The sequence below is a fragment of the Stereum hirsutum genome (genome assembly GCF_000264905.1).
Source record: "Stereum hirsutum FP-91666 SS1 unplaced genomic scaffold STEHIscaffold_4, whole genome shotgun sequence".
In the NCBI taxonomy this organism is placed as follows: Eukaryota; Fungi; Basidiomycota; class Agaricomycetes; order Russulales; family Stereaceae; genus Stereum; species Stereum hirsutum.
Window position 1 is genome coordinate 2,029,045 of NW_006763134.1, and position 27,959 is coordinate 2,057,003.

The 27,959-nt window shown below is 51.8% G+C and overlaps 6 protein-coding genes across 6 annotated transcripts; 3 read left to right on the forward strand and 3 right to left on the reverse strand.

The window, feature by feature from the left end:
• Positions 1 to 2,670: 2,670 nt before the first annotated feature.
• Positions 2,671 to 2,907, forward strand: STEHIDRAFT_42932 (uncharacterized protein; the record flags this gene model as incomplete). Its single annotated transcript, XM_007301419.1, has 1 exon — positions 2,671 to 2,907. A coding segment is annotated over one exon (237 nt), but the record flags the coding sequence as incomplete, so codon positions are not given.
• Positions 2,908 to 8,612: 5,705 nt separating this feature from the next.
• Positions 8,613 to 13,136, reverse strand: STEHIDRAFT_24006 (uncharacterized protein; the record flags this gene model as incomplete). Its single annotated transcript, XM_007301403.1, has 12 exons — positions 8,613 to 8,750; positions 8,806 to 8,904; positions 8,976 to 9,497; positions 10,014 to 10,273; positions 10,394 to 10,792; positions 10,855 to 11,229; positions 11,292 to 11,508; positions 11,567 to 11,764; positions 11,837 to 12,287; positions 12,355 to 12,620; positions 12,680 to 12,848; positions 12,970 to 13,136. Coding segments are annotated over 12 exons (3,261 nt in total), but the record flags the coding sequence as incomplete, so codon positions are not given.
• Positions 13,137 to 14,005: 869 nt separating this feature from the next.
• STEHIDRAFT_129729 (TATA-box binding protein-like protein) lies at positions 14,006 to 15,205 on the forward strand (the record flags this gene model as incomplete). The annotated part of the gene is made up of 6 exons (XM_007302051.1): positions 14,006 to 14,024; positions 14,093 to 14,313; positions 14,384 to 14,641; positions 14,708 to 14,771; positions 14,932 to 15,004; positions 15,091 to 15,205. 6 exons carry the CDS (start codon positions 14,006 to 14,008, stop codon positions 15,203 to 15,205), a joined length of 750 nt encoding a protein of 249 aa, XP_007302113.1.
• A 2,240-nt stretch (positions 15,206 to 17,445) lies between these two features.
• Positions 17,446 to 20,474, reverse strand: STEHIDRAFT_154925 (uncharacterized protein; the record flags this gene model as incomplete). Its single annotated transcript, XM_007302052.1, has 2 exons — positions 17,446 to 20,026; positions 20,095 to 20,474. 2 exons carry the CDS (start codon positions 20,472 to 20,474, stop codon positions 17,446 to 17,448), a joined length of 2,961 nt encoding a protein of 986 aa, XP_007302114.1.
• A 724-nt stretch (positions 20,475 to 21,198) lies between these two features.
• STEHIDRAFT_76174 (kinase-like protein) lies at positions 21,199 to 22,228 on the forward strand (the record flags this gene model as incomplete). Its single annotated transcript, XM_007301562.1, has 4 exons — positions 21,199 to 21,292; positions 21,354 to 21,632; positions 21,701 to 21,926; positions 21,993 to 22,228. Coding segments are annotated over exons 1-4 (795 nt in total), but the record flags the coding sequence as incomplete, so codon positions are not given.
• A 343-nt stretch (positions 22,229 to 22,571) lies between these two features.
• On the reverse strand, positions 22,572 to 27,884 carry STEHIDRAFT_119941 (uncharacterized protein). Its single transcript, XM_007302053.1, has 4 exons — positions 27,487 to 27,884; positions 23,521 to 27,428; positions 23,212 to 23,447; positions 22,572 to 23,131 (listed from the first exon to the last, which is right to left on the reverse strand). The coding sequence occupies exons 1-4, from the start codon at positions 27,824 to 27,826 to the stop codon at positions 23,056 to 23,058; spliced, it is 4,560 nt and encodes a 1,519-aa protein (XP_007302115.1). The 5' UTR covers positions 27,827 to 27,884; the 3' UTR covers positions 22,572 to 23,055.
• Positions 27,885 to 27,959: the final 75 nt, after the last annotated feature.

Sequence of the window (27,959 nt, forward strand, 5' to 3'; positions counted from 1 at the left end):
CTTGTATCCTCAGCGCCGGACTACCAGCTTCCTCGGAATCGTTGCAGTTGACAAAGTCACCACCGACTCTCTTGAAGGGCCGGACTACCAGCACCTTCTGAGATTCTGCGAGGCCAGACTACCAACACCCTCGCCCGACAGCCTCAGGTCTCCATTCGCGATGACTCATGCTAATCTGGGGCCGGACTACCAACACCCGGAGGCTTGTCATCGACAAACTAGGGACCCAGTGACTGCATCGCGAACGATGGGGGATGGGGTCGTTCTCCGCTCATCTCTGGCCTCTTATATATGTGGTCTGAGCTTGCTTCGGGTACGTCCATTCTTTGTTGCTTGAGCCCCTGTTTCAAACGGACAAGGCAACAAGGTAAACAAGCACGTCCATTCTTTGTTCAAGTTGCTTGAGCCCTCTGTTTCAAATCGACAAGGCGACAAGGCGACAAGGCAAACGACAAGGCAGTGTTTCACGGGCTCATAGCCACATGACTCTATTGTTTGCAGATCACTAAGCCTTTTGTTTAGGTGGTATCTCGATCGGTGCAACCGGCGCTGGCACCGATCGAGATACCACCTATGGCATGGTTTCGTTCTTGGTGATCTAGGGAACAACCATCGCATGCCAAAACAAAGGCACAGTCGGCATTACTGCCTTGTGCTTGTCAGTCGAGCCGGACTTATGAGTGCGGGCCATAGCGTACAGGCCATAGCGTACGGGCCACAGCTCAGCTCGAAGTCATGATTATATATATATATAAAGTGTCGCATTCAGCCTTGAGTCTGTAATTCTGCCATGTCTTCACGAACTAAGACCCTCCCCCGTCACCCTCTTAGCTTTTCTGGTGTCGACGACGAAGATCTGTTGAATGCTCTCACAGTATCCCTGCTCAAAGAGCACTTTCCTTTGCCGAAGAACATTACTTCCCATTTGACTATACACAAGGCTCTTCGCATCCGCCTTATCCTTCGTGCTGGCCTCACAAAGGAACAGCGGACTCTCGCGCGTGAGCTGGTCTCCACACGCTGGCGCACCAGACATTCTCCGTACATACTTCAACTCTTGGATGCTCGCAGTGCTGCCAATCGACGGCGTGCTTCCAGTCGACGTGCTCGTTCACAGGTGAGGTGTTCATGTTTTTTTTATGGCTTGAACCTCAGCTGAAATTTCCATAAGCAGTCGCAAGCTTCTTCCTCTGGATCCCTGTCCAACCTGGACGAGAAGAAGGTATGTCTGCCGCCCAATAGGGCCTGACATCGTTGTATACTTACGGGCTGTACTAGGCCGCCACATCCCAAACTACCAGACATCGCCTAGTCTTGTCTCACATCGACATGCCTCCGCGCCCTAGCCGTAAGGTCAAACAAGTTTCCTCGCATGTTACACCGGATATCCACGACAAATCCACCTCCGCCCCACTCAACAACGGAACGCTCGGATCAGTAACCACAGACTCTAGTCTTCGACGGTCTTCTCTACTGCTATTCACGAAGACCGTGGATATCAGCATATCTGACATCCTTCTGAAAGTCGGAATTCCCCTCGACAACCTCCTGGACGCTGATGACGGTGACGACGCAGCTCAGTCGCAACTGGAGCCGGAGGATCTACGCGTTGAGGTTGGTGTACTACTCGATGACAACATTGCTGGGCGTGTTGAGGGTGACACCAACGGGGCTGGTGGATCTGGAGACCCAGGAACTGTACCGATGTCTCGAGTTGCAAGAAAAATTGATCACAAGGAAGTCACAATGCAAAGGTGCGCTATCCTCCTGTGATTGACTCTGTGATATCGCGCTGTTCCATATTCTGATGCTGCATTGTGCGTTGTGTCTTGTGCATTGTGCACAGTTCCTCATCGCGAGCGGATTTCAAGAAGGAGCGCTCCGCCCTGCGCGCGCAGCAACACATCGACAATCGCCGCATATCCTATACAAGCACTGTAGATATCACAGCTACAGCCAAAACCAGCGCGTATCGAGGTCATCGTACAACAGCAGTAGATCAAACTTCGGCGACTATTGTTCCGATGGAAGACGGGTAAGCTCTCATATTCTAATCGAAGCCTCACGACTGTCTTGTTGATCGTTTCGTAGTATGGGCGCAGAAATCTATGACTGCAGGAACCGTCTGGTCCTCTATCGTGCATTTAGCCCCAAGCGGACTGCTCGGTGGACTCTCGTCAACGATCTGCTCACTACTGCCGCTGGCTTTCTCGAAAATATTCGGCCTTGCTCCACAGGCGGTCCCCGAGGGAACTTCAAGAAATATTACTTTGGACTCCATCGTGGTTCTGCTAAGGTGACTTCATTTGCATTGGGTATGAGCTAAATGTGTAACTGATCTCGTATTACGATGTCAGAACCCGATGATGTCCGCATCGTACAGGAACCATAAAGACTCGATAGACACTATGCTGCACGATCTTGAACCAGTCCGGAGCTTTTGTGAAGGTCTGTTTTCACATCTCGATGTGCGTCTTGACCATGCTCTCTAACTCAGAAAACCTTGACTCAGGAATTTTTCGCCAAGTATTTCCTCGCGTCTATGAAAGATACACAGAGACGATGGATTTCGTGCAGCAACGCATGCGAAGCTCCGGCACCGAGGTGCACGCTTTGTTCTATCCTTGGGCTGCCATTGGAATGAACGTAGGTGCTGTGGTATCCCTGAGGCATAAGGATTACTTCAACTATCTGCCGGGCCTTTGCTTGATTATTCCCTTCTTACTTTTTGATCATACAAAGGGTGCGAGGCTCGTGGTCGTCGAGCTCGGTTTAGAGTTCGAGATCGCAGCAGGTATCCCTATTCTTATACCCTCCGCTTGCTTCACTCACTACAACACCATTCTGGAGGAGGCGGGTGTCAGGAATTCGTTTACGGCGTGGACTGACGGTTCAATTTTTCTGTGGCGGGATCTGAATGGGCGATCATTCTCCGATCTTTCTGTTGACGAACAACAGGACTTCAAGCGCTCAATGGCAGAGCGAGTTGCCCGTGGTTTTGATCTGTTTCCCAGACGTATAGTAGCGTAAATGAATGTATTTATTATCCGCTACACTACCATTGCTCAATGGGACACGAAATACATGGCTCTTTGAATGAGGACTCGGCAGAGACTAGTTGTGTTGGGTGCTGGCGTATGTCGAACGAACCCTCCTGCCCAGACGTACCGGCCCTCTTCACCTCCCAGACTCCCGCTTTCGAGCTCGTAGAAGTTCTATCATCCCCACCAAGAAGACAGCCCATCTTGAACCCGAACAGGCGAAGCCAGCATATTCACTTTCATCTCGCCCAAGTTGACTTGGCGAGCGTCGTCACGAGCGCGTTGCGCTCCAACTCGAGGATGAAGAAGCATACAATGCATCAATATCGTCGTATATCGCGTGCAGAAGCTCTTCGGGAAGCGACTGCCCATCGTTGATCCCACGGTTATTCTTCACGAAGTCAGCCTTTGTCATCCGGTTTTATACCTGAGGATTATGGGCGTCCGTGTTGAGCATGATGATGGAGAACGAGAAGATGTATGCGGTATCTGTACAATGTCGGACACGTTTTCAGTCAAAGCAAATAAGGGAAGAAATAAGTATAACACACCAGCGTTGGCGAACGTCGAGTTCGCGTTGCCCTTGATGTATCGTTCCACAAACTTCAACAAGAACCGATCGATTTTCTGTGCTTCGCCGGGGAGACGGAAGACTTGCAAGAATGCTCGGAGAGCATCGACGAAAGGCATATTGCGGAGGTCAATCAGGTCAACGAAGGCATGCATGGTCGCAATGTGCTCATCGTCGCTGAATTAAAGGATGATGGTCAGAACGCAAATGGAGCCGACAGAGTCCAGTGAGCACGCACCCTTCACCGAGATACTCGCTGATCATGGTCTTGCTGAGCCCATCCGTGTTCAAAAGCAACTTCGTGGTATCCTGCGGTTCCTTGCTCGGAATGAAGCCCGTCTCGATCAAGAACGGGATACCCTGCGCCACCGCCACACAGGTCAACTATGTGCAACAGAGCTGGAAACAGAGCACAACATACCCTCTTCGGCTTGAAGTTGGACTTCTTGATACCCTCCAACAAGGTTGTCTTCTTCTGCTTCGCGCTTTTGAACCTGCTCAGATCATCCTCCGTCAACGCCCCCGCCCCATACACATCCGGCGTATTCGCCCTCGTCGACCCGCTCATATCCGTCGCTGCCCCATTATTCGCTCCGTTGGCCCCATTCGCAGCCACAGCAGCCATACTCGACCTCTCCATCGACTGCGACTGCAATTGGTCCGGCAAAATCCCCTCCGCCATGCTCCCGCTCGCACTCCCGCTCCTCTCCCTATCTCTATCCTCCGACATCATCTCACCCCTCGCCGAAGCTGATGAAGCCCTCGCCTCCTTCGCCACATCAGCCGCGCTCTTCCCCGACGCTGTTCCCCAAACCACCAAAGATCTCAAAACGGCGACCAGAGACTCGAGCCCCTGTCGTTGGAGCTGCTGTTTGGACTGTCCGAGTGTCGTGGTATCGAGAGATTCGGGAACTGAGAGTGCCGATGTGCTGAGGGAAGGAGCGATATTGCAGCTGTGGTTGTGTTGTGATTTGGTGGGGTGGAGACCGGGGCTCGCGGTCGGGTCGTTGGCAGTGCGTTGGGAGGCAGCGGAGATCGACGGAACCAGGTCTCGAGAGCTGCTGGAGTAGACCATCAAGTATGGGTTGACGAAGATGTCCATGTGGGAGTTGAGGATGATGAGGACCATGTGTAATGAGAGGAGTTTTGAGCGCATGCCGTGGGACTTCATTTCACGTTCGCTGGTGCGGTGCAGATGTTAGTGTGTGTTTGGTTGAGAGCAGAGGGCAAAAGGTTCAGAAAATGGGGACATACCTCTCGGTGACGAGAGACTTCATGGTGAGCTTACACATGGAATAGAAGATGAGGAAGGCGTCCTTGAGGAAGAGTTCTGAGGTTGTCAGTGGTCGATGCGCAGCGTTCAAGCCGGTGTCATCACCATCTGAGGCATACAGCCCATCATCCTCTACAACGGCTCTGCATGAACTATCAGCATCTGAGGTCATAAGAAATTTAAGGAATAAACTCACGATGCCGATAGAGGCATATTGCCCGCTTCGCTCGTTTTCGCCGTCAGCGAGCCATTTGGTTTAGCGTGCATACTTTCGTCTGCTGTGCCTCTCCTTTCGCGGCGGCTGTCGCAGGCCCTTCCCCACTCTGCTCCTCCGTCTTCTCCTCTCCATTAGCAGACAAGTCCGCCACGCTCGAAACCTCATCTCTCGAAGACAAAGACTGGGGCTTGCCCGTATCCGGTGTCGCAGGCCTAAACGAACTCCCCTCTTCAGGAACACCGCACCCTCCATCTTCACCTTCCCCGCCAACGAAGCTGTCAACTCCGTTGCCCCCTTCACCAGATCCAACAGTCTTACACCTCCCAAAGGTGTGATGCACCATCTGTGTCAACCCGCCCTGCGTGACGGTCTGGTTGACCGGGTCTGTGCTCATGAGGAAGACATTGTAGACGGTTCGGACGGCTTTGAGGAGTGAGGATTGGTGGATGAGGATGGTGGATGATAGGACCCGCGAGAAGGGCTTTGACGACTTGGAGGGAGATGGCGTCTGCGGTGGTTTCAGTGTGGCATTGGGTGATGGTGTCTACGACGAGGTCGAACAAGGGTGGTTCGGGGAGGTTTGGAGGGTGTGCGCTGGAGATTGAAGCACGGCCGTTCAGAATGAGGGGAGCGAGATAGGGTTCATCTCAACGAGGAAAGAGTATGAGATAGGTTTGGAGATACAGTCCAAGCTAGAGATAATTAGTTTCTCCTTGCGTGTCTCGCAAGCCAGTCGAAAAGGTTCGAATATCTTGCGAGATCGATCTCCACCCATCCCTGCTCGAACGAGCTCCAGAGCCCGATGAACGCTCTCGCGAAGACGTTGTGAACGCTTGGCATCTCTTGAAGCCTGGATAGCGTCCAGAGCGGTGGTTATGAGCCGGTGGAGACAGTGTTGCCTTTCGAGATGGTCATAGAGCGCATGTGAGAACTGGTCGGAGACATGCTCGCTCCGAGCGAGGTGGTGGACATGGATAACGAGGCGATACCATTGCGCGTGAACGTCGAGGACGCGTCAATGGATGAAGGGTGGGAGGCGCGTGAGTCTGGACGACTCTGTCGTCGGATTGGGGCACCAGTAGAGACGAGACCTTTCGCAGGTGGTGTTGGAGGGGCTTGTGGCGATTCGGGAGGGGGCGGTTGCGATCGCCGGTCGTTTGAGGGTTCCACTTGAGTTCCGGGGCGGATATCCTCGTTCGGGTTGACTGGTTCCAATTCGTAGGTAGTAGAAGGGGCGAGAGTTTGTGAGGCCTATATAAGCAAGGTATAAGAGATACTGAAAGGAAGGCGCGGCAGACTTGACGAACCTCTGGGATAATATGTAGGTTGCGAGCCTGGGGTGAGGGGCAGGGAGGGCCGTATGCAGACGACAAGGCTTTCGCGCATCAAACTGGCGACCCAGGTCGATTAGGAGGGCCTAAAAATGGGGGTGAGCGACAAGGCGAAAGAGATCGGGGGAGTTTACGAACCTCTGTGAAAATATATAGGTTTAGCAGGAGGTGAGGGTGAGGGAGGCTTTCGCTCGTAAATCTGACAACCCAGACAGCTTCGGAAGACCAAAAAGCGGGGGTGAGTGAGGGGATAAAAGTGATAGAGAAATTTGGCGAACCTCTGTGGTAATTTATGGGTCGCTGAAGGCCGTGAGAAAGCTTGCCTTCGCACGGCACAGGGCACAGAGCGAGAGGACCATCTGGCAAAGCGAAGTTAACGGGCAAATGTATAAGTATTGACAATCCCCTGAGGTTCAGATATGTTGTACAGCGATTGAGTAGGGAGACGGATTCTAGTGACGGAATTTGAGCCGGGGGGAGGGTGGGCTTACCGGTCGAATGACCACTTCAAACCGATGGTTGCAACGAACGGGCCGTGACCTGTGCAAACTGATGCGCAGGCTGGTGTGTGGGCAGACATCTTGGTGAAGAGTCCGGAGATGGTGAATCCAGATTCTATTTTGTCGATGAGCATGCTGATAACGGGAGAGTTCAGAGCCGTGGAGATACGTACGATGGCATACATAGCGAGTGAACAATGGCACATATGGCCCAGCGGAATCGGCGAACACATTTGCAGGCATCGAAACCCCTTGAAGCGACGCTGAAATACGATGCTGTATGGTGAGGAAAAATTTGTCAATTAATTTGATGTTTGGAAGAAGGGGATGCGAAGGGGTATGCATACCGATGGAGCAAGAACACATACGAGTAAATGGACACCGCGAGTGCGTTCAAAGGCATCATAAACACTCAAAGATACGATGCTACGTGGTTGAAAAACGAAGTTGATGATTAAGAACGGCTTTGGGAGAGGTGGCAAAATGACATGGACGTACCGATCGTGAGTCCTTTAAGCCAAAGGGGAGCTTCCGCGTCGCAACGACTGCGTTGAGACGCGTGCCAGCAGCGGCGAAGAAGACAATAATGTACTATACAGATACTCAAGGCAGGACCACGTACGCTCAGCGTAAATGACTGAACTATAAGTGCGCAATGGCACGATGCGTACTCTCATCGAGGAAGCTCGGGACGGCAAAATCGTCGTGCATGCACAGAGCGAGAGGCCTTTCCGTCGTTTCCTCCGATGGAGTTGGTTTATCGTAATGGGCAGAGGTATGGCTAGTAGGGCGAAAACCGAAGGAGAGGGTGTGAAGCAGGCTCAAAGAGAGCCGGCCAACAAGCGTTTGAAAGCACGTGATGTGGTTGATAGTGGCAGTGCTCCAGTGGTGCCACACTATCTTGTATCGTTCCACAACCACCAAGGCTCGCTCATTGGACGTAAATGTATTCCGAAGTCAACCAGAGTCGATGACACGAGAGTGCAGCATATATTGGAGCCAAAGAAAATCTACATGACTACAACTCTATATACAGAGGCCTGTCTCGAGGAGTTCAATCGCGCCCTTCGGGCGCTTTCTGTGGACTCCGTGGACCACCCTCGCTTCGGCCAACGCACCTGTGACGCGTCCGTCCTCTCCTGATCCACAGGCTCTGTCTGGCCTGAACTCTTTGATTACCTGTCTAGCTCTCTAACGTCCGCTGGTTCATATGCACTGATAAAGGGAGCATCTTTTTGCTGGGCTATTTCGTGCGGTTTCCCGTGGCTCCGTGGATCATGGGTTCTCATTCGACTCCGCGCTGCATCATGACGTAGTGTTTGCTATAGCAAGCCCTTTTTTTGCCCTCTGTGCAAAAACACTGTGTCATGGGTTCCTCGAGCTTGCTGAATCATAGGCTCTTGCGTGGCGGTGGCTTGTTGTGAATATTATGTTGTTTCTGCTTACTGGTCACTATTCCACTTTGACCACTACCAGTCCCAGACTCCCAAGTTCCATAAAATTGTTCTTCCTGTTGAAATTTCGCCCTGTGTTCGTGCCTCGGAAAACCTGCGAAGGATACCTCACTCGAATGCCAGAACGAATTATATGAACTGCTTTTGTTGCTCATCAAAGTGTAAAGGCCACGCCGTTCGAGTGTTATATCAACCTGGCGACTGTGATGCAGGCGTATGCAAAAACAGGTTTGACATATACTTACGGAACGCGCGAATCTGATTTTCCTCTATGGAAACCATGTCATGGCCTCGCAGAACAGCCGCAATAACAGCTAACACCCATACACCACAGTCATACCCGTTGTGTTGAAGCTTGCGAACCTGCAGATGTTTGATTCAGCAGGGTCCTGGAAGCTAGTTACTGTCATCGACGCACCGTCAGTGGCCGTGCGATCCATTCATTCTTGAAATACTTGACAGTTTGACCCTTGACTTGTGCGACATTCACCAATACATTGATGAGCCGGATTATAGGCTAACAGAATTGTCGAATGAAATAGTCAGCAGCCAAAATACAGTAAGAGCAAACAATAAGAGCAAACGTACAGGTAAATGCTCATGCCAAACGTCCTCATCAGCAAAGCTGTCGAAAAGACCCAGTGTTCGACTCCTCATATTTACGCAACAAAGCAGCCAATGCGTATTTTGGTGGTTCACAGGGAAAATCCAGATGTCCTTCTCCCAATATTTCTGCCGCATGTACGCCTCCGTGAACTTCCGAAAATGATCCCGGTGCTTTGAGTCGCCAATCGCAGTGGATGAGAAAATAGCGCATGCATCACGGGCAATGGAGGCTCTTTGTGAGCAGAGAAGCAATGCCCCTTCATTGATGCAAGCGTCGTTTAACCATCCCGTCGGTTTGATAAGTCTCATTAGAGAACTTCCATCGATGTCGATTTGTCTGATAGGTCCATCACCTGGTATACGTCGCCAAAAGCTTTGTGGGAGTGCTGGTATGGGCAGTGAGAGCTGGTCGGAGCTGAGAAGGTCAACGAGGGAGTCGTAACTCAGTGAGACATCCTCGTCCCAGAAAAGATCGAGCGATATCTCAACAAGATCTTCGGTAGCCTGAATGTTGAGTGTATCATCCTCGGTGTCCGAACCGATGAACTCTACGCTGCTCTCCCTGTGTTGATCTTCCTCGGTGTCGCCAATGAACTCTACGCTGCTCTCCCTGTGTCGATCTTCCTCGGTGTCACCGATGAACTCTATGCTGCTCTCCCTGTGTTGATCCTCCTCCGTGTCGCCGATGAACTCTACGCTGCTCTCCCTGTGTCGATCTTCCTCGGTGTCGCCGGTTACCTCCACACTACTCTCCCTGTGTCGATCTTCTTCAATTACGTCACACTGAGGCTGGTCATCGAATTCACCATCCTCTGCATGTAAAATATCTGCTAGAATGATCTGGGAGCTATCGTGATGCTCCTCTCCCTCCGGGCCACCAAGCATGTCCTCAAATTCTCCTGCAACATCATTACTAACATACTCCGAGCGCAGGCTTTCATCGAGAAAATCCTGAAGATGATTCGTGGAAGTGGTAGGGATATTGTCGAGGTGGTTATGAAGCTCCTCGACATGGTGGACTTTAAGGTAGTCTTCACTAGGAGTGCTGAGATTGTTCTGGCCACTGGGATCATCTTTGAGTCGATCGTCCAGCATTTGCATTGGTGGAACGGAGTTTGTTTGAACATATGAGGCTGCATTTGACGACGACAGTTGTGCGTGTTGAGCAGCGGGCTCGGAGATGCTGAATAGTTGCTGAGCAAGACTGCATGCTCGGTACCAGGCAGATGGCACTTCAGCTTCAAAGGATGCCTTTGGTGTGAAGACGCTCGCAAAGTGAGCTTTTGATAGTATGTGGTTTTCACGATACTTCAACAATAGAATTCGGTAGCTCGCGTCTATTATACCGGTTCAACAATAAGCTTCAAGTTAACTGCACAGATATGAAAGCTTTATCGGACAGTACGTACTTGCAGGATCCATCAACGCAAGCTCAATTGCTGTGAGTTCGAGACTGAACCAGCGTAGAAGATTGCTGGATTCGCGAGAGAGCCTAGTCTCTTCTTCTTTTGTCCGGTCTAGCTTCAACAACGCGAGTATTCCTTTCCGCACATCTGCATCTTCTAACCAACGGGGGCAGCCACCGGGCATAGGAGTGACCCACACGTCCTCCATGAGATGCTCATCGCTTCGGAGTTCCTCCAGTTTAGTCGGTAGGGTATGAGGAACAGGTATAGTGCAGGTTGTTGTTTTAAGGGAAGCCAGTTTGTCGCAATAGGCATTGAATTTTCGAATGGCCGCAATAAGTGCAGGTGCACGTTTGGTGATTGCTTTCCGTGTTTGTTGGTGAAGTTTCGTGCCTTCAAAATTGCATCAACTTATTAAGTAACGACTTTGAGAGAGACAGAATTGGAAAGTATACCAAGAGGTTGACTACGTCCTCCGACTGCCCGATCAAGCTTTTCCCATTCAAGAAAGCTGGCAATTGCACGCTTCCTGATATTTGTCTTCAGATCCCGGGCCAGAATCAGGAGCCGTACGAATTCCAGGGAGGCACCTGTGAGAGAAGGAAAGCGCTCCGGGACGTCGAGCGAGATATACAGGCCATCAATTTTTTCCGTAAGGTCACCCTGTAGGTTCTCGAGCATCTCAAGGATTTCGAAGGAAGCTGATGACACAGCACCAGCGGCTGACTTTATAGCATTCCGAGTATTGCTTATGACAGTTTCAATGCGGTCTACCTCCGCTTGTAAGGTGAGAACTGCATCGATTTCCTTGCGTAAACGAGCAGGTGCATCTGGTAGATGAATTTGTTAGCCCAAACCGGCTGAAGCAGGGAGTCATTATGGAGGCACTCACGTGCACGCACACTTAGTTGTGCAGCTTTCTGAGACTCCCACTGCACCCCCAGCTCCTGCTCAGAGATCCCAATAGCAGAAAGTTCTTCGCGAGCAGTTTCTCCTTGGCCTTGGACTCCTTTACGCAGCCGATTGTTGATCCAATGGCCTAGATGGTCCCGCATTTCAAGATGGATGACTCGACACTGGCGGTCCAACAGCCAGATACGACGCGAGCGCTATCGAGCCACCAGTCAGAGCTTTTCTCCCGATTTTGTAGCATAAATCCAGACTTACCGATGATGACCGTGTCAGCGGGATTAGACGGCGTAGTTTCGACCACAACCGTTCCACACCCTCACCATCGGTAAGGCCAAGTCCCTTCCGTAGACGTGGATTATATACCAGCTGGCAGGTCCATTCATGGCCATATGCATGCATTGCTGACGTAGCAAATATTATTCGGTCTAAAATCGAGTCGGGAAGAATTTCATACTACAATATGTAGCCAGCATGAGCAACGCAATGTTATGACAGCTCACAGATAAACAAAGTTGAATGACTGACCAAATGTAGAGATCGATCCACAACACACCCAATATCGTAGAGGAACACCGCAGTGGCGTTTTCAGGGATCATAGACATGACGTGCTCGATGAGTGCAACAGCGTATTTTTGCTGCTCTCCCGGGGTGTCCACATTTGCGAGGAAGATGGGGATGTCATGTCGACAAACCAAAGCAGCTACACCTTTGTCATCGGTATTATCCCCGGATGCCTTGTCTGCGTTATTTGCGGCATCATGGCTATCCTGGCATTTTTGAACAACATTATCAGGTGGAACTGGATGCTGAGGACGTCGTGAGGAAGGGCGCTTTTGTCCAATCCGTTCTCCCACAGCATCAACCTCTGACTTGGAGATGAAATATTCAGGATCATAGTAGAAGTTTGTGTCGCCAGCGCTGACCCGATGGCGGTGGTGAAAGTTTGCATCAATCGCCAAATGAACATCGCCACCTCTGCAAAAGATCAAAAGTCAATATAGTCAACTCAGGGAAAAGATGGAGACTAGTCGCAGAAACTCACTCATCGAGACTGCGCCCGTAGGTATTTCCTCCAAAACAAGCGGGACAACGGCGCTGTAAAATTTTGCTGCATTCGTCCTGTGGGCAACACTGCTGACCGTCGAGGGACGGTTCAGCCGCAGGGGGTATGCATCGCGCATTTTTGAGCTGATCCAGTGCAGAATCGATGGCAGACTGGACCCTTCGTTCTGTAGAAATGCGGACTTTGTCGAACCATTGGATTGCGGCTGCCAGACCCTTGCGAAAAGGGCTATCCATAGGATCACCCTACCAGAAGACAATTCAGCGATGAGGGGGCTAATAGAATCATTGAAGATGTGACCCACCGAGCTCGTCACAACTGGAAAACCACATCGAACATAGAAGTTCTTTAGGGCTCCCGAGAGCGCCATCACAGCATCACCAGACTTCTCAAAAAGGGCGTAATAAAATTCAAGCAACCGGATGGAAACAGCCATGCGTGGTCCAGTCGGAGAGGTTGGAAACAATCCACACCTAACAATCTGCTCCTGTAGTGGATGATTTGCGCAGTACATAATCTCTACAAACTCGTGATCTGGAGATTGAACCATAAGCATGCACACCGTATATGGCAGAAAAGAAATGATAGAGTGACTTACGATCCCAATGAAGACAGAGAACCGTGACGGAGACTGAAGAGCATGTGCCAACAACGCATGAGGTTGAGATCCTGTCCGAGAGAGCTGGTGGTGTTGGCATTCCTGTGGACTTTGAGACGTAATCCAGAAATGGCTCAATCAGCCGAGGTACCAGATCCTCCCAGGCAATACTGAGTCTAAGAGCCTCTTCACGCTTGTTTCTCCTTCTCGGAGTGGTGTCAGTGGCGTCTGGACGGTGTTCACTGTCTTCAGCTGCAGGCTCGATCCTTGGATCAACGGAGATATCCATTGGTTCGTCTACCTGTACCTCTTCCCACTCATCATCGTCCAGCACAGTTGGAAGAGGAACCACTTCTTGAGTGGCTGCCAGTTTCAGAGCCTCGATCTCGAGACGTAGTGAGTCCAAGCGGGCATTCCTCCCTGGAATCATAACAGACTTGTTTTTTCGATTTCGGGCATTGTTCCGCTGTAGAGGTGTGTGGTACTGAGCGCCAAGTGGACCCTTTACTAGACGAGAACCTCTGGCCGAAGTTTTCTTTGGACACGGAGTGCGAGGAACGCCAACCATTGACAGCAAAGCTCTTACAGGTGAAGGAACTAGAGATAGCGACAACGACCAAGGCCTGATGTGATGATTCATCCCAAAAGCAGCTATTGTTGTGGCTCAGTATCATCCATGGATAATCCTGAGAGGTAACACAGAAGTACTCCAAGATCATTTCTGTATCATACGGAGATCATCGAAGTCTGAGCTGAAGGCGCCACAGTGATCATCTTCAATCTTCAAGATCATCTTTGAGATCATCTTTCGGATCATCCTTGAGATCATCTTTCGGATCATCCTTGAGATCATCTTTCGGATCATCCTTGAGATTATCTCCGAGTCATCTTTAAGATCATCTCAAATCCATCGAGCTTGAGATCATCCCCAAGATCATCTTGAGCCTCTGTTCAAGATTATCTTTGAGATCATCTTCGAGATCATCTTCCTCATGCGGCCATTATTCTGCTCTCTTTTATTTTCCTCATCTTATGCTCGAGCGCCACTCTTGTTGAAATCATTGTTCCTATTTCGCAGAGAATCCTAGCTATTGCATCGTCAAGTACTGCCTCTTTCAGTCAACCCGTACCAGCCCAATGAGTTCCCATTTTCCTCCAATCTCTCAAACACTCAGCAAATTGTCGTTGCTGGCCCTTTCACACTTGCGCAACAGCACATCACTGCCATCGAGGGCATCGTTCCTACCCTGCAGACCATTGTGGTCACCGTCAACCTCGACTGCCGACTCGACTTGAAGACGATCGCCCTCCACGCCAGGAATGCAGAGTATACTCCTAAGGCTGGTATTTATCCTATTTGACTCACCCTAGCTGCATGAATATGCTGCTACCCTTGTTCTTTGTGTTTAGTGTTTCGCCGCCATCATTGTGTGTATTCGTGACCCAAAGATGACCGCTTTAATCTTTCCATCGGGCAAAATGATCGTCACGGATGCGAAGTCTGAGGACGACTCGCGTCTCGCTCCCCGCAAGTATGCGAGGATCGTGCAGAAGCTCGGGTTCAACGCCAAGTTCTCCGAGTTCAAGATCCAGAACATCGTCAGGTCTTGTGACATCAAGTTCTTCATTCGCCTTGAGGGTCTGGCATACATCACGGGTAGTTCAGCAGTTATGAACTGAGGTACGTGTTTCTGTCGCTTTCTTATTCTCTATTGTACTCACCTTCCTGCACAGTTGTTCCCTGGTCTTATCTACCGCATGATCAAGCCCAAAGTAGTCTTGCTCATCTTTGTTTCAGGTAAAATGCGAAGGTGAACAATTATTCTTCATACTTTTGTCTATGTTCTTCACCTGCGTCCGCATTCCTGAGCTTTGTGTCAGGATAGCCCACACACTTGATTGTTCTCACTTGCAGAGAACATAATACTGACCTCTTCATCTTCGCATCGGCCTTCAAGTCCGAGAAGAGATATACACCGCATTCAACACGGTCTACACTGTGCTTGTCGAGTTCCGCAAGCCCTCATCGCTGTCTGCCACCGTGTTCTTCTCCTTCGCCCTTCACCCCTTCGCGGCATCGATCCTTGTATCATGTCATTCACCTCTATATATCCCAGCTCACTTGAGCAACCATACAGAGCGCTTCAAATTTTCGGAGTCGAGGGCGCATGGCACTTTTGGACATTGTTCGGTTATCCTTGGACTACCTGCCTATGTTGTGTGTTACCTTGACCTCATTCTATTACTCCCCCATTTCATATCATCCCCTCTTCTCGCTCTGTCACCCCTATATCAGTCCCCTTTCATACACCATGCATGAACCTCCTTTGTCATTGTTACTGTCCTAACATTATCCACCCGTCTTCAACCGCAATTACTTAATGATATTTGTACAATATGTTGACAATATGATTCACTACATGTTTCCTTCCTTTCGCTCTTCAGACAACATCGTGTAACAACATTCGCTCTCTCATATTAGTTAAACTTGTTAGCAATTGTATATTACTTCTTCGTCTTCGGGAAGGCTTGTGATTTTTGAAGTGGTTACGGTGGGGTCATGAATTGCAAGGAGTTGTGTTCCAGTACGTCCTCTGCAAATTTTCGGAGCAAATATCCGCCATAGCATTGATCATGAGTCCAAGTATCAGGTAGATAGTCAGGTCTGAGCATAGCAGAGAGGATTCTTCACTGCAAGGCGAGATGGATATACATCATTTATACAGTCGAATGGATTCTGAGGCGGCGATGGTCTCCTCAAAGGAAATCCTCACCACGAGATCATCCACAGATGTTTTTGAGATCATCCCCACAGATGATCTGGCTTACATATCTAAATTCTTTCATAAAGTGTCGGGTCGACGTGACCCTGAAAATCTAACGTCAGATCAACACGAGATCATCAGCGGATGTCTTTGGGATCATCTCCGTGGATATGTTCACGATTATCTCCCCATATGTTTCTGCGATCATCCCCGCTCTCGCAGAGTCTTTCAAAGCACACGCCGCTTTGTCCTCTTACATCACCTCTTTTGCTGACATCTTGCTCGTTACCGCACCGTTCTCCCTCGGACTTTGAGCATTACTCTCTGGGCATGCTATCCCTACATTTTGCGACCTTTATTACGCCCTCGGATTACGCTGTTAATTGTCTTGCCGACGTCGAGCAACACCGATCTTGCGCCTTCCCATCATCGATGATCACTGCCGCTCCCTTCGCACTCCGTTCACAACCGAACTTTAGGACCATTATCTACACATATTCAAGTGTCCAAATCTTGCTTTTTATGTCCTTGGCTCTCAATCCGAACTTGAAGCCTCCAATCAAGTTTAAGCTCCCCAAGTGACGTCTTGCCCAGTCTTTCTCGTATTTGGGATTTTTTGGAGACCAAGATCGGTCTATATATTTCCCACCCAAAGCCTCCATCTCTCCTCTATGCATCACCCAGCACCCCAGCAACACCAATACGATTTCACAACTCGATTATTACCATGTTGATTATTACCAATCAGCAGAACCTCCAGTGATACATCTATTTCTGCATGAATGTATGTTGTTATGTATGTTTTTTGGGCCACACAGCTTAAACCGTCGAAAATATATCTCAATTGCGCATTAAAAATCATTCTGAGACCATGGACGAATGAAAGTGGTCATATACATGAAATGCACAAAAGAAAGCGAAAGAAAATACCGAGAATTGCATGGTAAAGCCTGCTCGTCATCACATACAGGGGCGGGTGGCGAGGCTACGAACCCGAGCGAAAATGATCCTCAAAACATCTGCAGATGTTCGAGCGTCGATATGACGTCGGATCGGCAGGGCCATCAATATCCGCCGCCGCCTGGAAACATACCTGGATCATCTCTGGATCATCTATCCCTTGCCACGGGCTAAGTACACGAGTGTTTTGAGCATGCATTATACGACGGGTCCGCGACCTGTGCTCAAATACCAGAAAACAACCCAAAAGAATCGAGGAAAAAACATACCAGATCATCCCCAGATCATCTCGAGGATGATGGGATGTTTTGATGAGCCCAGAATAGCCGGCTTCGCACAGATGTTCGCGAGATGATCTTGCAATGGTGTGCGGCACCCTATGCGCCTAGCAAGGCTCAAGGTTCCATCACAGTCCTCTCGAGCAAGGGTAAATACATTGAATACCAGCTACACCAAGTACGCCATACAGAGAATCGAGCAATGCATGAGCAGGAAGGGGAGAATACATGGGTGGCACGACGCCGGAACGGTGTGGCGCCGCGCTGTGGACGCTGGGATCTCTCCGGGATGTTCGGGGGATCATCCGGCACGGGCCTAGTGCGCAGACTGGTACAAGCTGGTACATCATCCGAAAGACTCAAAGAGGGGGCGAGGATGATTTTGGGATCATCGCGCTGAACATCCTGCGCCCAGAGCGAGGATATCCCACCGGGATCATCCCTGGACCCCCCTCCCTAAGGCCCCGTTCTACTGTAACAACATCGACCCTTCCTGGTCCGTACGTAACGTATTGATGGTATGCCTGAGGTGCGACTCGTCTAGTGTTTGTACGGATTTCTCATGGTGAGCTGGCGCCTCCATTGTTGTGGGAGCTTCTTTAGACGCTGTGAAAAGCCGACGAAGTTGTCTACACAGCGCGTCTAAGTCTTCGCAGGCTGCTTGGGCTCTCTGTATGTCATCGACTGCCTCCGGGTCGATGTAGGCGTCCTCGAGGGTTTGAGCGAGTGCCCTTAGTCTGGGAGTTGTTCGGTCCAGGTCGTGAAACGTACGTGCGAGTAAATGAGCGTTCACGCTCTCCTCCGCCTCGCCGTCTCTGAGAGAGAAGGCGCTTGATCGTCCGGATTCGGAGAAGTTCTCAGGCTCGTCATCAAGCCCAAGGTCCCGAGGATCTATGGCGCCAAACTCGCTCCCATCCGTACGTTCGGATACCCATCCATCGCGGTCGAAGCTTGAGTCTAGTTCCCAGTCCGCATTCGTACTAAAGCCGTCCATCGTCCGTTCTCTCTCATCGTCATCTTCCTCTTCCTCTCCTTCGTCGCTCTCCCCCTTGTCATCAACCTTGGTGACTCCGCCTACTGACTCCTCCAATTCCTCGTATACATCACCCTCCTTGAGAACATCCTCGACAAGTCGAGCGGCATCGTCAATGGGTGACGACGACGATGGCTCCCCTTCTGCGGCTCGAGCTTGAACATTGGTGGAGAACCGCGCGGCTTGAAGAGCACGAGCCCCTTCAACACTTGTGGGGAGTGTGATACTGGGTACGTTGCGTCCGCTTTCTCGTAAAGCTGTCAGATATAACATGGCCGCTCGGATGTGCTTGCAGGCGCCGCCTCGGTGGAAGAAGTCAGGACACGAGCAGCTCCCTGCCCCATCAAACTCAAGAGTCACCGTGTATGATTCGGAACGGTCATCTCCTTCGAATGCGACTGAAGAATGACAGGTCAGGGTGAGTTTGTTATTGTTCTCAAGCTTTGGATCTCCGATTTGACGTTGTGCGAAGATGGTGGTGGCGGCGGCATCACGATTTGGATCGGGAATGATGTACGCGATGCTCGGTGGGCTCGTCTTTGCACTCGCGGTCTTTCGCCGAAGGATCAAGCCTGCTCCACCGGCCGCATGGAGAAGATCGTCCCAACCCCGGCGCTGCTTTCCTTGAAGAGTGCGTTGCTTGAAGATGCCGGGAAGAACCCTCGTAATGAGGAGATGGATGAGGACATCCAATCGTAAGCGTCGATTATTTCTCTGCCACCGTTTGAGGTGCTTATTCTTCAGAAGGCCGTTGAACTGCTCGAGGTGATTCGTTGTGGGAAGGACAAAATCGAAGGTACATCCGAGCAGCTGGGCCGCAACCTTACGTCCATGCTTCGACCAGCTCTTCCACACTGTTTCCTTTTTGACCCAATAGTCCATGAGGTACGTCAGATGCTTCTCGCCTCCCTCAACGGCAGGTGTCGCTGATGAATCCAACACCTTGAAGCGGTGCAGGACCGCGCGTTCATCCTCGATCTTCTGGAGAGCATCGGAATGGACTTCGGTCTCGATGAGGTCATCCTCCAGGCGACGAAGGCGGCCAGCGATTTGCGAATGAGCGGGTGAGTCGCCTTTAAGTTCTCGACGACGATGATTCCTCCAACACTGACGCAGATGGAATCGGCAATTGAGGATCCAAATACCGGGGAAAACCTGTGCGAGGGCATTTTTCTCCTTGTCGTCCGTGTCAGTGATGGCGACTGGAGGATAGAACGGCTCGTCACTTTGTTTACCAAGCGAGTCTCGCCATTTGGCGAGAAGACGAGCGAGGATGGATGTGTCATAACCAGCCGCTGTGAATCGGTTTCCTGATGGTGCTGAGAACAGGAGGAATGCGAGAGGTACGCCCTTCCGATCTTCGTCCACGGCCATGAGAATAAACAGCAGAAGCTTGTCGTTGCAGACACCGAAGGTCCCATCAAGGATAAGTTGGGAACCGTGACCGTAAGTCCACGCCGCGCTTTTCATTTCCTCCGTCGCAATACAGGCCTCGAAACGCTCATGTTTCTCGACCCTTGCTTTGTAGTGGAATATTGCGGCGGCGAATGTCTTGTTGTAGTCGGGGGATTTGGGGTCGAGCCAGGCATCTACGTTCTGATGTGGCTTGGTGCGAACTTGTACGCCCTCCTTCCGATGGTGTTGACGGTATAGTGACTTCGAATCCTTAGGGTTTAGGATCCAGCGGAATCGGGAATGAGCCCAGTCTGTGTCTTGCCCTGGGTAAGAGCACCCCTCCACCATCTCTCGATTCCTTTCCAAAATATCATCCCAAGAACCACCCTCACGAAGCTGTCTAAGTGCGAAATCCCAGACGATGGGCTGTACGGGTTGAGTAGGCTCTCGGACGAGTCTTGCAATACGACATCCTTCGTTGTGGGCAAAGTATCCACGTATGCGAATGATATTGCCGGTCGACTCCATCCTGGCGACCTCTACATGTCCGAGACACTCGGTGAACGGTAAAGGAACCTGTCTCTCCTTCGTCCCTGCCTCTCCCTCGGCGTAGCCACATTTGCTGGACAACGAGATACCATAGTTAGGTTTCCCTCGGGCTCGATACTATCGAAACAAACAGGTACGCACGATTGATACAAAACTCTATTGTAGCGCTCATGAGCCTTGGACCCTCTCGATGTCCAGAACCACCGCCTACTCCAACGAGCCTTGAGATCGTTCAAGGATGCCGTGTCAAGACCGTAGCGAGCGAGGAGTGCATTGGCGATCACCTGGTCCTTCGAGTCGGAGGCCTCAAAGCTATGGTCTTCTAGCTGGTCATGCTGGTGAATTGCGGAGATTTCTTTACGCTGTGCTTCGGTTTGGACTAGTTGCTCAACAGGGATGTCTGTCGCGAGCCAGCGTGCGTGCCCTTTTTTGCTCTTGACCCCCTGCGCCTCTGCCGGTGTGTAGTTGACGAAGGTCGCCCCTCGCTTAGATGCTGCTGAAGCCTTGGATGGTGCGGTCATTGTGATTGTATGTAGGGTAGATAAAGATGGGTAGAGTGAGGGGTAGTCCTGGCTGCTGAAGCTGAAGAGGACGAGCACGCCTTACCAGATGTCTCGGTTTGTATAGGTAAATTTGAAACTTCTCAGTACCGGTGGTCCTGTCTTGCAGTGTTCACTATGCAGGCTGTCATACTATCTCAGAGTTATGTTTATTACTATGGAATTCCTTCTTATACAGTAGTATGGAGTATATACAGATATGCGAGCACATTGTCAGGCATTGAGAGACTCGAGGCGGCGTCGTCGAGACAAAGGCGGAGTCCGCGCTCGCGTGGCAAAGGCGTGTGGCGGACGGGAGCCGCGCGGCTGGGCGCGTCCAAGAAAGGAAGGCGGTTGGGTCGGCCGCGTTACCTCGGAACAGTGGGCAAATTTGTTACTCACTGGATTACGGATGTGTTCTCGGTTTGGGTGAGAGCGAGACATAGCGTTGAGTTTGAACACTGTTTTTTTGGCAGCAGACAAATCGAGACGAGGACAGATCTAGACGAGGACAGACGTGAGGGTAGTAGTAAAGAAGAACTTGGACCTTCACTCGCAGGCTCGTGCCAGCTCGTGTGTTCAAGTTCGGCAGGTGCCGGCCTCGTGACTCGGCTGGGAACTTTTGAATGTTCGCCGCGCTCGACATTTAGAGCTCGTCCCTCTACTCTATCACCTGCCTCGCACCGTGCAATCTGGTAGAACCTCTCCCGTTTCTGGCCGCTCGCAAATTCTTCGAAATAGTCGTTATGCCTACTATGGAGTACACCATTCACAAACCCGAAATTGGTAAAGGCGGCTTTGTGAGTTGGTTAATCCGAAGGAATATGATGACGGCTACTAATCTTTGGTCCATCATTCCAGAGCCGTGTTTTTCGTGGGACAGACATGGGGTGTGGTCGAGCCGTCGCTCTCAAGAAATCTCGTTGCTCGCTTGTCATAAAGAAGCCACATCTCCGGCATGAAAGCCGTATTCTCCAGCTTCTTCAATCCCACCCCGCCATACCCGCTATCTATGGATACGCCCACCTTCCTCACTTTGAATATCTGGCCATGGAGCTCCTTGGCGAAAGTGTCTCCGATTTGCAGCCGGATGGGACAAAGATTGCTCCCAAGACGGTAGTTTCCGTCGTGCTACAGACCGTGAGCGCGCTTTCGAGTCTTCAATTCGATTGTGATATGTTTCCGTTTGTCTGTATCTTCTTACACAGATGTCTGCACTTCAACACATCCACAAGCTGGGGATTGTGCACCGTGACATCAAGCAGGGAAATTTGATGTGCAGCCTCAACGACCCCTCGAGGATTAAGCTCATCGATTTTGGCATTTCGCGGATGTTCTACGAGGGCGAGCCGAAGCGGCGTGACCCGGCGACCAAGGGATACAAAATGGTCGGAACTTTGGATTGGGCCAGCCTGAATGCGCACGATGGCATAGGTACGTGTATATTACAGTACTCTCTAGTCGATATCATACTGAAAGAGAATATTTGATTATACACAGCACTTTCCGCACGCGATGACTTCGAATCACTAGCCCATGTTGCCCTCGATCTACTCCGGGGGGATCTCCCATGGGGCTATCGACCTTGGCTCGAACCTCGTAGGATTGCACAAGAAGAAGTGCGAGCCTCCAAGCGCAGTCACACGGCGGAATCCCTAGGAGCGGGATTTCCCCCTGAATTCTCCTCTCTACTCACTTACAGTCGATCGCTCCGATTCAATCAACTCCCAGACTACAGTCATCTTACAGCACTATTCCAAACTTTGGGTCAAAGGTTAGGACTCCGCCCGGACAGTGCACTCGACTGGTCCCCTCAGCCTTCGTCTCGACCACCGCGCGAGATTATGAGGTACTCCGGACCAGACGAAGATCCAGACGACGATGAGGGAGCTTATAGAGAGCCCAGCATGAGTTACATGGCGCCGGACTATGAGCTATGGGACACTCAACATACAGAGCGCGATTCGGATCTTACGCTGCCAATCGATGTAAGAGGATGGACCGCTTGGTCCCGACCATTGCGGATGTTCAGCCTCGTTGGTTTTGACACGCTATTTCTATCTCTGGGCTGCGTCGAAGGGCGTGTATGTCGTAGACAAGTGTACAGTAGATATGTACATTCCAGATGTTGTATTGAGAGAAAGTATAACAGGGAGTTGATTGTCCATGAGTCGAATGAGGAGATGCAGGGTGGAGTGATGAGCACAATGGAAAATATACTACGACAGACACAGGCGATGATACACGGACAACGTATGCATGAGGGAAAGAAGGGCCGGCAGAATGAGACATTGTACAAGAGTGTTCCAGAGAGACGTATCAACGTAAAGGACGGGGTACAACAGCAAGCGTACAAGACATACAAGAGAAGAAGAAAAGCACGAGCGAAGGCATTGACTACTACTACGAATTGGAACACAGAGAAACAAGACACGACCGGTTCTGCCCTGCAGAATACAAGTCAAGAAAAAAAGCACAAAGATTACACTCGGAGAGGAAGAGGACGAGTGAGGCTAATTGGCAGCTTGGACACCGCTAAAGAGTCGAAGGACAGAGAAACGAATCACGCGAAGGGTAGCCTGCAAACCGGACACGTCCTGTTCCGCGCCAACCAGCGACTCAAGCATGTTTCATGGAACCTATCCCATAACCAAACTATATCAATTCCAATTCCAATTGCCGACACAGAAATCGGTTAGGGAAAGAAAAATAGACTCACGCATGCTTACACCCCGTACCCAACCCCGCATACTCCCCATCTCTAAACTGCGTCATACAAATCGTACACCTATCCACCGGCACGCCCAACAATTCCAACTTCAATTTGACCCGCCCGTCCTTCGTCACCCGTCGCCGAATGAGCTCGATGCGACCTATAGGCGGGCTGTGAGGCCGACGGGGAGGCTCGTTGCTGTTATTGGCGGGACCGATGATATCTTCGACGAGAAGGAGGTTCTATATATATCAGAATAAGGAGCAACAGAAGTGAGCCATAGGAAGAGAACGAGATTATGGAGAGACAACCTACATCGTAGTTATCACCAGCCCTCATGTTCCCTTCCTCGAGCCTCGAAATTAGAACGTCCAGATCCGTATAATCAATATACGGCCTCGGCGAGGGTGGAGTACGCTGCGGCTGAGCTCCTCCTACGGCATTCGCCCCAGCAGCATGGACGTCGTATCTAGGTCCAAGAGAGGGCGAATTGACCATTGGAGAAGAGGTGCCAGTCGCAGAAGACACCTGAGATTCTGTGTATGACGATTGGGACTGATCCTGTCGCTGAGGGCGAGAAAAGTGGGCGGGATGATGAAGCTGGAACAGTTCTTCGACTTCGCCCTCGAGATCTCCGGGAGTTGACGGAAGAGGCGTCTCAGCTCCACTTCCACTTCCAATCGTGGATACAGAAGGCTGTGGGCTGAGCAATGGAGGGCGCGGTGGCAAAGGTGGTCGAGAGGGAGAAGAAGGCGTGTGAATGCCAAAACCATGACTGGCATAATTGGGAGTTTGGTTGTGAGAAGGTGTGCGCGGAGGAGAGGGAGAGGGCGGTGGGATGAGAGGCTTCCAAGTCGACAACGGCGTCGCCATGATCGTCGAATTCGTTCCTCCACCATCATCCTCATCGTCGTCCTCATCGTCGTCAAATGGTGACCTCTCTCCATCCTGTCCCGCAGATTCGCTCTTCACTCTCTCCAGAACCGCCTGTGCTTGTTCCCTCAGAGTCGAAGACGCGGTAACGAATTCTTCTCCATCCAACGACATCAAATCTACCTCATCCTCTTCAGGTTCGCCACCCTGGCTGGCATCCCCGTTCTCGTCGTCCATCCCGAGCTCCTTCCCATCGCTAATTCCCCTGAAATATTCCACCACCAACGGCGTCTGCGGAACATCCGCCGACGCACCAGGCGGAAGTGGAAGCGGCCTCCCAGAATAATGATGTTCTCTCGCCACGCCACCCGCACCATGGCCACCCATATCCTTCGCATCCGCCACCTCGTATCCTCGCCTCTTCCCCGCAGCCTTCTCACTCTGGCTCTGGCTCTGAGTCTGAATCTGGGACGTTACCGGCTCCGTATCGCTCACAGAGGGCGTATGGTCGTAGAGATCGATTAACGAATCCGTGTCCGCAGAATCCCGGTTTCCTGATCTCCCCCTTAATTGGCTCGAAGGAACCTCCAGCGCCGAGAACAATGACCCGTCATCGTCATCATCATCCTCCTCCTCCTCCTCTTCGTCTTCGTCGTTCTGACTTGGGGTCGCTGGGGATGGTGGTGCAGGCGGGTCAGAAAGCTCAGGCGCACTGATCGCTTTCTGTGCCAAAGGACTCGAGCTCGGAGGGGAGAACCGACGGATGGAAGAAGGTTTCTGGAACGTTACAGGCGGCGAGAATGAGAGGGTGGGGTCGAAGCTTTGGCTGTGTTTGTGGCCTAGAGAAAACGGATTTAATTGCGCTTGGACTTGTGGCTGGGACGGTGGGCGCGACTGCGACTGTGGGTATGGATGCGGGTGAATAGCAGAGAGAGTAGGGAACGGAACGGCCAGCGGGCCCTCCGCTTCATTCACTTGTCCCTCCATCCGACTCTTCTTCTCTTCCATCCCATCAGCGTCCTGATCCTGATCCACCTCCGCGCCGCGCGATTCCTTGGTAGGCGACACAGACCTCGACCTAGGCCGCAACGGCGAACTCCCAATCACATAATTCCCGTGCCCATGTCCAGGTCCGTTCATCTCCCCACCATACCCATACCCGAACCCAAACCTCGGCACCCCCCCAACGCTATCGACCGAAAACGCGCTCATAGGCGTACTAGGCGTCGACGTCCTCGGGGTCATATTCCCAGTCCCGGTCCCGGGCGTAGACGAGCGATAGTCTATGTACGTGACGCCGGACCGGACAGATGAGGGCGATGAGGGGGAGAATTTAGAGTTAGAGTAGAGGCTTGCGGAAGGGGAGATTGGGGTTGTTGGGGTGTATGGGTAGGGACTTGTTGGGCTTGGGCTCCGGGACCTTGAGGGGTGAGGGGAGAAAGAGGGTTGAAGGGGATGAGCGTCTGCGGGAGTAGGAGTAGGAGGAGGAGATGTGGCAGTCCGAGCGGGTTGGTCTGGGGGCACCTTGACATCGCCCGGGAACTGTTTCGCGTCCTTCTCCATAGCAGTAGCAGCAGTCGGAACGCTCCTTGGTGATTCTGTTTTACCAACATCCCGGTTCGACTGTACTTGTCCTTGGGATGGAAGTGTAGCAGCAGCAGCTTGTTGCGTAGAAGACACTGGGGGCTTCTGCACCGAATTCCTGAACGAACGCGTAAAAGGCGAAGGTGAATACGGCAGACCAGGTTTCTGTTTCTGTTGCTGTTCCATCGTCGGCGTGGAAGTGGAGGGCGTAGTAGCCGCAGTAGACGTAGTGGGCGTCGCGGGCTCGTCTGTACTAGACGATACCGATACCGCCGTCGTCGGTGCTGTCGACGGCGATGTAGCGGTGGTGTTGGACGTGTCTGTATTAATACAGGGAGATGATGAGAGGGGAGCCATCTGGGGTTTCCTCCGTGGCGGTGGTGGAGGGGGAGGCGGTCGACGCGAAGATGGGGTGGTAGGCGAAGAAGGAGCAGGTGTAGGTACAGGTCTATCGAGCATCGAATGCCGTTTGTGAAGGTTCGAAGTACTGGCGACCGTGCGTGGCGTCGGTGCAGGGGCGAGCGTAACGGTCGAACGACCAGCCGGGTGAGAAGATTGGCCGAGATTGTAGAAGGCCGGAGCGGAAAATGACGATGACGAGAGAGCCGGGGCGGTTGGTGTAGCCGATGAGGACAAGGTGGATGATGGGGCGGGGGCGGAGTAGTTTGCGTATGATGTCCCGGGCGGATATTGTGAGATTGGCGTCGAGAGAATCGGAGACGGCTCCGGCTCGTCCAATATTTCCCATGATTCGAGGGCCTCAGACGTTTCGGTACTCTGCGCCTTCTCTTTTTCCTTTTCCTTCCCTTTGTGTCCGAAGAGCTTGCGCGATATGAAGCTCTCGCCCGTGGGTGACTTGTTTCCGGGGCTACCTGGACGAGATAAGAATTGTTGTAGAGGAAGAGAAATTTGGGAGGCTGAGAAGGTGGGAGATGAAGGCGAAGACGAGGGATTTCTATGTTTTAACGAGCTACTGGCACCGCCTCCGGAGAACAGATGTAGTTTCTTCTTGAGAGGGCTTTCGCTATGTGTGGCACTTGTGGCACTCTCCTGTGTAACAGCGAAAGAGGACGAAGACTCTGCAGACGCGCCAGGACTCGACGGCGTAGACGCCGGGACGTTATTCTCCGCAGAATCATCTCCGCTCGGACTTCGTGCAGCAGAGGGGGCGAGAGTAAGTTGAGAACGAGAGGCACCAAGGGTCCGCATGGACATGGCCGGTGTGGCGGTCGCAGTTCCTGCTCTTTCCACCTGTCGTTGTTTCTCTCGCCTGACACGCTCCTCGAGGGAGAACCCCATGACTCTGTCTCGCTCCCACTCATTGGCCTCGGGGCCTGTATCTTCTCTCGAGACGAGATCTACGTCTGGCTCTGAGGCTTCGTCCGACCCGGAATCGTACTCCGCTTCTGTGCTGAAACGGACATCTGGCTGCTCCGGATGGGATGGTCCCAATAGGTTGATTTGGCTTCTAGAACGAAGATGATTTGGTGTGGCTGCTGGAAGAGAAAGATCAAGCTGACTGCGAGAGACGACGGGAGGAATGGTGACCGGGAGAGGTTGACTTCGATCGGAGTCGACCGATGATTGGCTGGGCTGGGGTGCAATGGAAGGTGGGACAGGCGAGGAGGTCGGAGATGGACAAGGGTGTGTGGGAGTGCTGGGCAAAGGGGAGGCAGGTGGCAGAGACAGATTCGAGGTGCTCGTACTCGCGGCAGACGCCATGGCCTCTGCGAACGAAGGCGGCGGATAGTCTGGGATGGCCACATCTAGACATGCGAGCAATCAGTTCACAAGTCACGAAAGTTAGTAATTTATTGCACCCACCGCTTTCCAAGGGCGCTACATTGTTCGGCCTTTCCTCAGCACTACCCCTCCTCGCCACTCTCGACGGTCTATCTCTATCTGCCTGTGCTCGCCTAGTCGACCGCACAGGAGGCCCAATGTTGAACCGAGGCTCCTCGTTGCTTCGTCCGGCACGCTGAGATCTCGGCCGTGGGTTCGAAGACGACTTTGCCTTTTTCTCCTTCTCCTTTCGAACCCGGCCTGCATTGTCTGGCGGAATAAGCGTGACCTGGCCGTGGTGGCGAATTTCGTGTGTGAGATAGGGCGCGACGCGAACTGCGCCAGATATACGCTGGTTATGATCTGAGGGCAGCATAGTCATCGACGTTGAGGAGCAAGAGCGAGCAGGCCACAGGGCATGCTGCAGTCGTCCTGCACAAGCATTTGACCGCCTGCCTTTTCCGGTCTTCCACCTGCGTCATGTCCGTTTCTCCGCTTATGGGCGCTTATTTGGG

What these genes read in the sequence shown, in the direction of transcription:
- STEHIDRAFT_119941 (XM_007302053.1), bottom strand. Translation starts at nt 27,826, where the DNA reads ATGACTATGCTGCCCTCAGATCATAACCAGCGTATATCTGGCGCAGTT. An exon ending in TGTAGCGCCCTTGGAAAGCG is followed by an intron (nt 27,429 to 27,486) that starts GTGGGTGCAATA and finishes TCGCATGTCTAG; the next exon opens with ATGTGGCCATCCCAGACTAT. An exon ending in GGGCTGGTGATAACTACGAT is followed by an intron (nt 23,448 to 23,520) that starts GTAGGTTGTCTC and finishes TGATATATATAG; the next exon opens with AACCTCCTTCTCGTCGAAGA.